Source organism: Danio rerio, chromosome 8, assembly GCF_052040795.2.
Source record: "Danio rerio strain M-AB ecotype USA chromosome 8, GRCz13ab, whole genome shotgun sequence".
NCBI lineage: Eukaryota > Metazoa > Chordata > Actinopteri > Cypriniformes > Danionidae > Danio > Danio rerio.
The window spans coordinates 8,443,269-8,455,000 of NC_141028.1; the positions used below are offsets into that span (position 1 = coordinate 8,443,269).

The 11,732-nt window shown below is 36.8% G+C and overlaps 1 protein-coding gene across 4 annotated transcripts in view; it reads right to left on the minus strand.

The window, feature by feature from the left end:
- The window catches only part of dock5 (dedicator of cytokinesis 5), a 174,983-nt gene that overhangs the window by 69,692 nt on the left and 93,559 nt on the right, over positions 1-11,732 (minus strand). For 3 of the 4 annotated variants that reach the window (XR_015497246.1, XR_015497247.1, NM_001110012.1), the window contains 5 exon segments: positions 10,323-10,393; positions 6,210-6,316; positions 5,967-6,103; positions 2,973-3,068; positions 2,601-2,699 (listed from right to left, as the gene is read on the minus strand). Coding sequence is in view for 2 of the 4 variants with exons in the window: in NM_001110012.1 (NP_001103482.1) it covers positions 2,601-2,699; positions 2,973-3,068; positions 5,967-6,103; positions 6,210-6,316; positions 10,323-10,393 (510 nt within the window). In the remaining 2 variants the exon portion in view is untranslated. 4 annotated transcript variants of the gene reach the window in all.

Genomic DNA, 11,732 nt, shown 5'->3' on the forward strand with positions numbered 1-11,732 from the left:
AAAATTGCCTCTCCGTTAAATAGAAATTGGGGGAAAAAAAGCGGAGGCTAATAATTCTCCGCATTTTTTGGTCGCATTTTTGGTCGCAGTCACATGCTTTGAGAGCCTTTATGACTGAATGAATCAAATACGCTGTTTGCTATGAAGGTAACCTGGGTTGCTGAAATATAATTGGCTAAACTGGAATTAGGCGAGTTAAAGGGATATGTATGTTTGTTTATTTATTTATTTATTTATTTATTTATTTATTTATTTATTTATTTATTTATTTATTTATTTATATAGCGTTGAAGTCAGATTTATTTGCCCCCCTATGAATTCTTTTTTTTTATATATATATACTTCCTAAATGATGTTTAACAGAGCAGGGCGTTTACAGTATTTCCTATAATATAATATTTTTACATCTTGAGAAAGTCTTATTTGTTTTATTTCAGCTAGAATATTGATTTATTAATTTTTTTTAATTAAGGTCAATATTATTAGCCCCTTTAAGCATTATATTTTTGATAGTCTAAAGAACAAACCATCCTTATACAATAATCTGCCTAATTACCCTAACCTGCCTGGTTAACCTAATTCACCTAGTTAAGCCTTTAAATGTCACTTTAAGCTGTATAAAAGTGTCTTGAAAAATATCTAGTCAAATATTATTTACTGTATCATGGCAAAGATAAAATTAGATTATTATTAAATGAGTTATTAAAACTATTATGTTTAGAAATGTGTTGGAAAAAAATCTCTGTTAAAGAGAAATTGGGGGAAAAAATAAACAGGGGGGCTAATAATTCTGACTTCACCTGTATACAAGTCAGAATTATTTGTATATTTCTTTCCTCCATTTCTGTTTAACTGAAATAAGTTTTTTCAACACATTTGTAAACATAATAGTTTTAATAATTCATCTCTAATAACTGATTTCTTTTGTTGACAGTACTTTTTTTTTTTAATAAACATATTTTATTGAATTTGAATTTTTAACAACAACCGCAATGACACACACACACACACACACACACACACACGGTACTGTCCCAAACAAATCCTATACAATGAGTCAATGAGCAAAGCAACAATGACAACATAGTTTAACAGAAAATAGAATAAAGAAATAAAAATAAATAATTGAAGTGGTAAAATAAGTCTCTGAAGAGGTTGAGTGGCTGGTTTGTTCCTCCAGATCAAGAAATAAACCCCAAACACTAAAAAATTGTTCAATAGTATAAGTCCTCATAATTCTCAGTCTTTCTATCTATATTACCGAAATCATGTCCGCAATCCACATTTGAAATGTAGGGGGTGCAGATGACTTCCAATGCCGGAACACAAGCCTTTTACCCACAATCATACCTAAAGACAAAGACTGCTCGAGTCCAGATGAGAAATGTGTTGTGAATATCCGAAGATAGCAAGTTGTGCATCAACATTTACTATAAGCTTCAGAATATCAATCAAATATGCTTGATCATTGAAAAGACTGGCATTTTACTTTTAATGTTTATATAGCAGAGCCTTTTGGTCTGATTCATTCGAGTGGTTAAAGATTACTCTCAAGTTGTTCTCCCAATTTTCTTAATATTTTCTTTGGTTTATTAGGGAAAGATCTTAATATTCAATTTGTATTGAACAAAATTTTAATTTTGGGGAAATGTTATATTCATAAATGCAAGTGCCTTAAAACAAAACCACTATTTTTAGTTTTCCAAAAGGAATTTTGGTTTTACTCTAAAACTTTAAAGTTGCTACAATTAAAATGTAGAAGAATACACATTTCCTCTTTCTTTTAGTTGTGTTTGTGTGTCTATTCGATGGTTTAAGTGTATCTTTCTGTGTTACTATTTTATTGATTCTATTATTTGTGCTCTGTTCTATAAATATAGATGAAAGTTGTTATTCGAATTTTGCCTTAAAGTAATTGTTATAATGCAATAAAAAATTTTATAAATAATAATAATATGCTTGACCACAATGTATATTACAAAGGACAAAACCAGAAAGCATGGGAAGTCGAGTCTTCTGTCACTTTGCACCTATCACATAATGGTGATACGGAGGGAAAAATATCGTGCAACTTGGCTTTAGTATAATGAAAGCGACGGACAACCTTAAAATTGGACAAACTGAGGCCTGCTGTTGACTGAACAGGACCGTATTATCTCCAGGCATTTATCCCTCAGTACATACAATTTGACTAGATATTTTGAAGATACTAGTATTCAGCTTAAAGTGACATTTATAGGCTTAACTAGGTTAATTTGGCAAGTCATTGTATAATGATGGTTTGTTCTGTAGACAATCGAAAACAAATACTGCTTAAGGGGGCTAATAATATTGATCTTAAAAAGAATTTTTTTTTTTAAACTGCTTTTATTCCAGCCGAAATAAAACAAATAAGACTTTCTCCAGAAGACAAAATATTATAGGAAATACTGTGAAAAATTCCTTGCTCTGTTAAACATCATTTGAGAAATGAAAAAGAAAACAATATAATCATCCTGGAAAACAAGAAAATAACAATAATACAGTGTAAGGCTTTTTTTTGTTTTGTTTTCTACATCTGTGATGATGAATGGGCGCTGCGGAGAAAGCAGGAGACTTACGATAACGTCCTGTCTGGTTTTGAAGGTGTTGATGTATTGTGCGTAATGTGCGTCTTCCATTTGTTTCAGGATGGCGGTCATGCAAGCCAGGTAGTGGCCCTGCGTCCAGAGGAAGAGGAGAAATAATCAATAACTTTGCATGCGCTGCCCACACTGCTGAGAAAAACCCATAGCCACAGGCCTGGGCAAAGAAATAAACAAGTTAAGTTCAGTGGTGCAGACTCTTGTTGTTATGAGTTTCAGCAGGTGTGTTTGTGTGGGCTTCAGCGCTTGCACGGTTGAAATAACAGCAGCATTGGCAGAGAGGTAAGCTGATTTATCTCTGCTAAATCTTTCAGAGACGCTCCACTCTGTGGGCTGTTGATGTCTTACTATGTAGGGAGAGTCCAAGCTCAGGTTGATGACTGTACGATTGACCCTCCGCAGGAGACGGTCCACGATTAACTTCACATGACCGGATGTGGGACCCTGGAAGCATAAAAAGGTGAATGAGATGCATTGAAGGATGGTCGAACGGCTGACGATTGAACCGAGAAACAAAAAAAACAAAAAAAATGACCTTATTTTGGAAGTTTGCAACGTAACTGCTAAAGCAAAGAGATGCTCAGAAGTCATGAGTTTGACCTGGAATGTCTCTGAACATATCAAGTGAAATGTCAAACTCAACATGAATGCGCTGGGGGAATCAAGACGCCGGTGAAATGCATCACGGTTGAAAGATTAGTCTCTCTATATTCATAAAGTCATATTTCATCATGAAGTCACCACCAAGATGCTCGCAGAGGATGCATTTATTTGATTAAATTATTAGCTCTCCTGAATGATTAGCCCACTGTATATAAATTTTTCTCTAATTTCTGCTTTTTCAACACATTTCTAAACATAATACTTTTAATAACTCATCTCTAATAGCTGATTTATTTTATCTTTGCCATGATGACAGTAAATAATATTTGATTAGATATTTTTGAAGATCGTAGTATTCAGCTTAAAGTGACATTAAAGGCTTAACTAGGCAAAGCGAGGCAAGGCAGGTTTATCCATATAGCGCAATTCATACACAATGGTAATTCAAAGTGCTTAACGGGAATAAAAGTATAAGAACATAAAATAAAACAAAAATAAAACTATTAAAAACAGATAGCAACTGATTTAAAATTTAAAAGCAGATTATAAAAAATGACAAAAGGAAAGACATAATAGTGCGATCTGTCGGACAGCATGGTGCTCATTCAGTAAAGGCACAGCTAAACAGGTGTTTTTTCAGTCTTGATTTGAATGTGCCTAATGTTGGAGCACATCTGATCATTTCTGGACACTGATTCCAGCAGTAGGGATGTAGTAGCTGAATGCGGATTCACCCTGCTTTGACTGAACTTCTGGGATTTCTAATTTATTTGATACTAAAGATCTGAGTCATCTGTTAGGTTCGTATTTATTGAGCATATCTGTAATGTACTGAGCTCCTAGGCCATTTAGTGATTTATAGACAAGTAGTAATACTTTAAAATCTATTCTAAATCTAACTTGGAGACAGTGTAGAGACCTGAGGACAGGTGTGATGTGCTCTGATTTCCTGGTTCTGGTCAGAATACTGGCCGCAGCGTTCTTGATGAGCTGCAACTGTCTGACTGTCTTTTTGGGAAGGCCAATGAGGAGACCATTACAGTAATCCACCCTGCTGCTGATAAAAGCATGAACAAGTGTCTCTAAATCCTCACTGGAACCAAAGCATCTGATTCTTGCAATGTTTTGAGATGATAGTATGCCGAGTATTATGCTGATAGTATTACCCTAACTAGGTTAATTAGGCATGTTAGGATAATTAGGCAAGTCATTATATAATGATGGCTTGTTCTGTAGACAGTCAATAAAAAAAATATTGCTTTAAGGCGCGGTAATAATATTGACCTTAAAATGGTTTAAAATAATTAAAAGCTGCTTTGAAAAAATATTATAGTATAGGAAATACTTAAAAAAAAACGCCTTGCCTAACGCTCTGTTAAACATAATTTGGGAAATACTTGAAAAATAGTCACTGGAAGGCTAATAATTGTTACTTCATCTGTATAATAATATACAGTATATAATATAATATAATCAAAATGACAATTTAAAGGGCACCTATAATAAAAATCTTCTTTTCGAAGATGTTTGGACAGAACTGTGTGTAGGTATTGTGTGTCCAATCATATTTAGGTGATATAAAGACAATAAGTCTCTTTTTTGTTTGTTTCCCAGTGATAGGTTGCAGCTGAAATGGCTGACATATGCTGGATAAGTTAGCGGTTAATTTCGCTGTAGCGACTCCTGATTAATAAAGGGACTAAGCTGAAAAGAAAATGAATGAATGAAGTCTCTTTTTTTTAATTTCTTGATGTTAAACTAGGATCCAAATTGCTTCCATTTTGAGGCCGATCGCAACATGACAGATGAATGCGGTTTCCCCACCCACTGAATTGATTGACAGTATCGTAATCACAATTCTCCATAGTAAGACGTATAATCATATCAACAAGACAGAACATGCGCAAATCAACCAGGATTAAAAGATCTGTTCAGCTTGCTGTGATCATCAATCATCATCAAATATGATCAAGAATGAGTTTAAGTTTAAAACGTTTTTAAACCAGTGCATGTAAATGAATTACAGTGATTTTACTGTCTTTATCACCACAGCCGCACATCAGCACAGTTATATAAGACGACGCTTCAATCCCGGTTTATGGACGTTAAATCAGGTTTATTTTGTACATTAACATAACAGATGTCTATACAGCAATGGATATTAACATTTATCCGGTCACATTTGCCGTTCAAAAACAGTGCAAAGAGTAATGTGCTTGTGCTGTGTGCGTGCATGAATGAACTTTGTAACGACCTTGTGTGAGACTCATTGTTGCGGAAAGGCTTGAATTAACTCCACAACAAATACATCAAACACTCATTGGGAAAGTTCTTACTGTAGTATTTCTTACAAAGGTTACGTGAGATCTGCTTCCTTCATGTCTGTCGCTGTGCTGTTTATCTGACACATGCAGCTGGAGATGGATTCCAATATCCTGAAAGGTCTAATAAATAATCTGATGGGTGTTTTGAGCTGAAACTTTAAAGATACATTTTGGAGACACAAAAGACTAAATCTTGAAAAAAGGTTAAAATAGGTGCCCTTTAATGTGTTTTTGCTCGTTTGTTGCCTTGTTTTAACTCTATGTTAAAAATAAAATGTCGACTGAGAAAATCTGAACACCCTGATTGCTGGAAACAGCAGAAAACCAGCCAATTAGTTTGGCGCCTGCAGTTTTGCTCATCAGATGGTCTGAGGCTGGAATAAGGCTGTTATATGTTCAATCGTATAAAACTCACCACGTTTTTACAGTCCAGCATGTCTAGTACCGTGCTAAGCAGCTGAACACAGGCCTCCAGATCAGGTTTGTTAGAGTTGTCGTCCAGTTGACCGCTCAGCTGATCTGTAATCAGGGGCAACAAAACATCTCTGCAGTCTGGAAGAACAACAGAGAGCATGAGGCGTTTGAGGATACACACACACTATGCTTTTAGCGGATGATGAAAATGATATGTTTGACCTGAATGGGTGTCAAGTCCTACCTGGTTGTTTGAAAAGGTTACTCTCGACAATTTTCACCAGACAGCCCAGTTTCTGTCTGACCATCTGAAAATCTGGAATACTCTCGATGAACTTTGACAGCTGGACACTGTGAGAAAGAGAAAAACTGGCTTTCACAAACTGTAAACTATCCATCAATAGCATGAAACGGAACATTTAAGTCCGGTTTCTTGCAGATTCTTGACAAGAAATGAGGCAAACTTTTTAAAGAGATATAATAATAATAATAATAATAATAATAACAATAATTATTATTATTATTATTATTATTATTATTATTATTATAGTAAACTAAGGGCGACGCAGTGGCGCAGTAGGTAGTGCTGTCGCCTCACAGCAAGAAGGTCGCTGGTTTGAGCCTCAGCTGGGTCAGTCAGCATTTCTGTGTGTAGTTTGCATGTTCTCCCTGCGTTCGCGTGGGATTCCTCTGGGTGCTCCGGTTTCCCTCACAGTCCAAAGACATGCGGTATAAGTGAATTGGGTAAGCTAAAATTGTCCGTAGTGTATGAGTGTGAATGAGTGTGTGTGGATGTTTCCCAGAGATGGGTAGCGGCTGGAAGGGCATCCACTGCGTGAAAACGTGCTGGATAAGTTGGCGGTTCATTCCGCTGTGGCGACCCCGGATTAATAAAGGGACTAAGCCAACAAGAAAATGAATAAATTAATGAATGAATGAATGAATAATAGTAAACTTAGCAATTTCAATAACTCCACCATTCCAGTAAAGCTGCAAGCAGCGATGAAAGGGACCTCGCACTCTGGCTCACCACTGCCCAATGGCCTTAAGACGACAGAGAACAGTGGACAATAATAATTTAAGCTGATGCATAATTTTTTAAAAACTGAGAAAATTCATGCCAAACATCCTTCTGTAAGCAGGTGGTGCTATGACTATAACATAATATTGGCATGTAGATGTCTTCAGAAGAGGAATCTCATCAAGCGTAAATATTTAGGCAGATTGGACATTGTGTGGCTGAGTTATAACTAAGTTCCTTTAAGGAAAGTCATTTCATTCGGTGGCCATCTTTGAAACACGTCTCAGGCAGTATGCTCGGTCATTCTGTTTGAATGGGAAACATCAAATTCTCCAATCTACTTGCCAAGCTTGCGATTACATTTATATTACGAATAACCAAATAACCAATACTATTAAACAACTTACTGACTTATTAGTTTAATTTCTAATTGTTCGAATAACACAAAATCTGTAGAAACTCACGTCTGGTTTGAGCCCCTCCCCCGGAAAATTGTCACTCTATAGCAATTGCTGATTGGCTCCTGTACTAGAAAGCGGATTTTATTCGCCATATATCGATCACTGATTGGCTCCTGTACTAGCAGGCGGGTTTTATTCGCCATATAGCGATCACTGATAGGCTCCTGTACTAGCAGGCGGGTTTTATTCACCTTATAGGGATTGCTGATTGGCTCCTGTACTAGCAGGCGAGTTTTATTCACCTTATAGGGATTGCTGATTGGCTCCTGTACTAGCAGGCGAGTTTTATTCACCTTATAACAATCACTGATTGGCTCCTGTACTAGAAGGTGGGGCTTCATTCGCCATATTGAGTTACACTTTTTTTTCCATTTAAGAGTGACATGTCTTGTATATTTTAAAGTCTTTTAAACACAGAATTTATCAATCCGTCACAGACACACCCTTCGACAAAAACTCTAGATCTTCAAAATTTACACCACAATCAATCTGATGATGTAAAACATGTCATTTCCAGCTGCGAGTAGGTGGCGCTATAACTGTAACTGGATATTGGCAAGTAAATGTGTTTAGTTCAGAACTGTTATCAAATCTGTGGCTTTTAAGTCAGATTAAACAATGTATGTGTTATAACAACTTCCCGTTTCAAACGCCCCTCAACGAAAACTCTAGATCTTCGCAATTTAACATCGCCAAGGCCTTTAGATGACAATACCTAATTTGGTGTTGATCTGAATAAATTCCTAGGAAGAGATTGTTAAAATACAACGCCTGGGGCCTCATGTATCAACGCTGCGTACGCACAAAAACTCTGCGAACGCCAGGTTTCACGCTCACATTTGGATTTACTAGCAATGAAATGAACGTGAGAATGTGCGTTGGTCTACTCCAACTTCATGTCTGGCGTACGTGCATTTATTGTGTGTGTTTGTTTTATTTTCATTGGTGACTCCTAGAGGCAATTGTGTTAAATTGCACCCTACAAAGTATCTTTGAGCCGTGCAATGGCAGCTATATGGGATGGGATCATCTGCATGTCTAGCAGGTATATCTGGTTTCCATACCATGCAGTTGACCAGCCAAACTTTAAAGCGCAGCTTGCAGCGTTCGCCGGTTTTCCCAATGTAATCGGATTGATTGACTGCAGGCACATAGCTATAAAGGCGACATCTGAAGACGAATTTGCATACGTGAATAAGAAACATTTCCATTCAATAAATGTGCAAATAATATGAGATGCTCAAATGCGCTTAATATAATGCACACACTTATTAATGATTTCTACTTGTCTTCCTCGTGATGACGAGTAGGCAAAATCTGATATGTAGAGGGGGAAAGAAGAATGAGCTCATCAGACACTGGATTCAAACCGGGTTCATGATGGAACGTGTCAAAACATGTTGCCATGCCCTTTACGAGCTACGCCCCTCACACTACTGTTTGCTGCTCTCTTTAGTTTTGTTGTCTCTCTCAATCAAACGGTGATGGATAGGAATCACTCAACTAGCTCAGTCTAATGAGGTGTGCTATTTAATATTTAATAAATGCTATTTAATAAATGCTATTTAATAAATGCGCTATATAAATACACATTACATTACATATTTGCACTTAGCCTAAATAGACATTACAAAATTTGACACTTTTACATCGGATCATTTCTTTTTTAATTCACTCAGTGCGATTTTCAGACCCAACTGCGTTAACCGCGTCAGCTAAACTCTCCCTCTCTATTTCTTTTCTTTTGTTTTTAATTCCGGAGGACAAACTTGCAAATAACACAGTTTTTCTCCGGTCTACCTCCTATAGGGGCACCTCTAATTCACATTCTGTTACTTTTTTGATTGCTTTTTGTCAAAGTACACTCATTACCATATTTATTAAGGGGAGGAGTCAGGGAGGGGTTTTGCGCTCGTGCACACGTGCTCAGTTTTTAAGTCTGATGTAATATGCGTGGGATTCTACATGCGCAGTGTTTCATACATCTGATTTTTTTACTGCTTGCGCACATTTACAGCTTTGTGCGTACGCAATGTTTTAGTATGATTTCCACGCAAGTCTTCATACATGAGGCCCCTGGAGTTTGCAAAAACTGCACTTTTAAGCAGAGGAAGTTAAAAAAATCTCTGACTTCCTGTTAGATTTCGAATTTTGCTCCAAGATACTTTTTTGTAGGTATTGGCATGTTTATTGTGTTTGCCAATTTTTGTACGTATACATGAAACTTAGCTCACAAGTGCATAGGTGGCGCTGTCGAGCCATTTTGTCACACCAACACAAATCAAGGTGCTTGAGGGAGTTCATAAACACTACAGAAATAGAGAATTTTTAAATGAACAAAATCTGTCAAAGTGATGATCATAAATTTACTTCACAAGCTTAACTTATTTTGTAAGATTTATTTCAATTTTATCAGGGCAAGTACATTTGTTTTCTCACGATGGTAAACAACATTATATAAACTGGTGCTTCACACCCATGCGAAACAAGTCCTTTCCTTTATCTGACTTTGAATGCATCAAAGACCTTCTTCAAGTCACTGATGAAAGCTTAAAAAATAAACTTTTTTTCCCTGAATAGTTCTTGCGAGCGCTTTAACAAAAATACAAGCTTTATATTTATGTTTTTCCACCATCGGAAGCACTGGTGCAAATTATTTCAGATTATAAGTCGCTTACATAACCATGATTTTTGTCTTAAAAGTTGATTTTTGCTTATCAATTTGCCACAAATGCTGTGTAAAGAACTAGGATATCTTTAGAAACAGGAATACTCCTTTAAATGATCCTCTCTCTAATGAAATCTATAAACCGGCGGTGCGGCAAAGATGCAGCAGATGTTTTCACACCAGTGTGAAAGACGTCATTCACTTTACCTGAGCTCCACAGCATCAAAGACCTTCTGCAAATCATTGATGATGGTGGGAAGATATTTCAAGATTGCTCCCTGTAAAAAAAAATATATATATATATTGAATTTAATACATATTATTATAAATATATAATTTTCAACATCATTAATCCAGCCTTTAGAGCAGCGATGCACAAACTAGGACACACAGGGCAAAGTTGGCCCATGGTATCCTTTAATTTGGCCAGCCATCCCATCTAAGAAAAGTGGGAGAATGATGGGGATGCTTTAGAAATTGTCTTTTCAAATAAAATGTAATCTTTTGTTTGTTTGTCTGTTGAAGGGCTTTAGGGCGGGGCTGTCAGCCCTATAGGAATGGACTATTAGTGCTTTATGGTGGGGCTGTCAGTCCTTTAGTGCGGGATTATCAGTGCTTTAGGGCGGGGCTATCAGTCCTACAGGGGGGGACTGTCCTACAGTGGTATAGGGTGAGGAAATCAGTCCTTTAGGGTGGGACAATCAATATGTTTAGGGGGGCTATCATTGATTTAAGTCAGGGCTATCAGTCCTAGAGGGCAGGGCTATCAGTCCTTTAGGGCGGGGCTTTCAGTCCTTTAGAGCGGGATTATCAGTGCTTTAGGGTGGGGCTATCAATCCTTTAGGGCGGAACTATTGTTGCTTTAGGGTGGGGCTAACAGTCCTATAGGACGGAACTATTAATGCTTTAGAGTGGGGAAATCAGTCCTTTAGGGTGGGACAATAAGTGCTTTAGGGCATGGCTATCAGTCCTATAGGGTGGGACAATCAGTGCTTTAGGGCGGGACTATCAGTGCTTTAGGATGGGGTTATCAGTCCTATAGGGAGGGATTATCAGTGCTTTAGGGCGGGACTATCAGTCCTATAGGGCAGGGCTACCAGTGTTTTAGGGTGGGACTATCAGTGCTTTAGGGTAGGGCTATCAGTTCTATAGGGCTGGGTTTTCAGTCCTTTAGGGCGGGGCTATTAGTCTTAAGATAGAATTATCAGTACGTTATAGCAGGGTTATTAGATATTTAGGATGGCAAAATCAGTGCATAAGGGCATCAGTGTTTCAGGATGAGGCTATCAGTGTTTTAGGATGGGGCTATCAGTGTTTTAGGACGGATGTATCAGTGCTTTAGTTGATATGATTTAATGTAATGTTTTCTATTTATTATTGATATTATAAAATAAATTGGGAAATGACCCATGATAACTTTAATGTAATATAGCTTGGTTAATTTTACCTTTGGCTCTCAATGATATTTAGTTGAGGGCATTTAAGTGACTCTTCTTTTTTTGAGAGTCACATTAATCTAAATTTATAAATTGTTTTGTTTATGCCAAAAACTATTGGAATATTAAACAAAGATTGAATGTAAATTAGAAGTTTAGAAATGTCTGCTATTACTTTTAA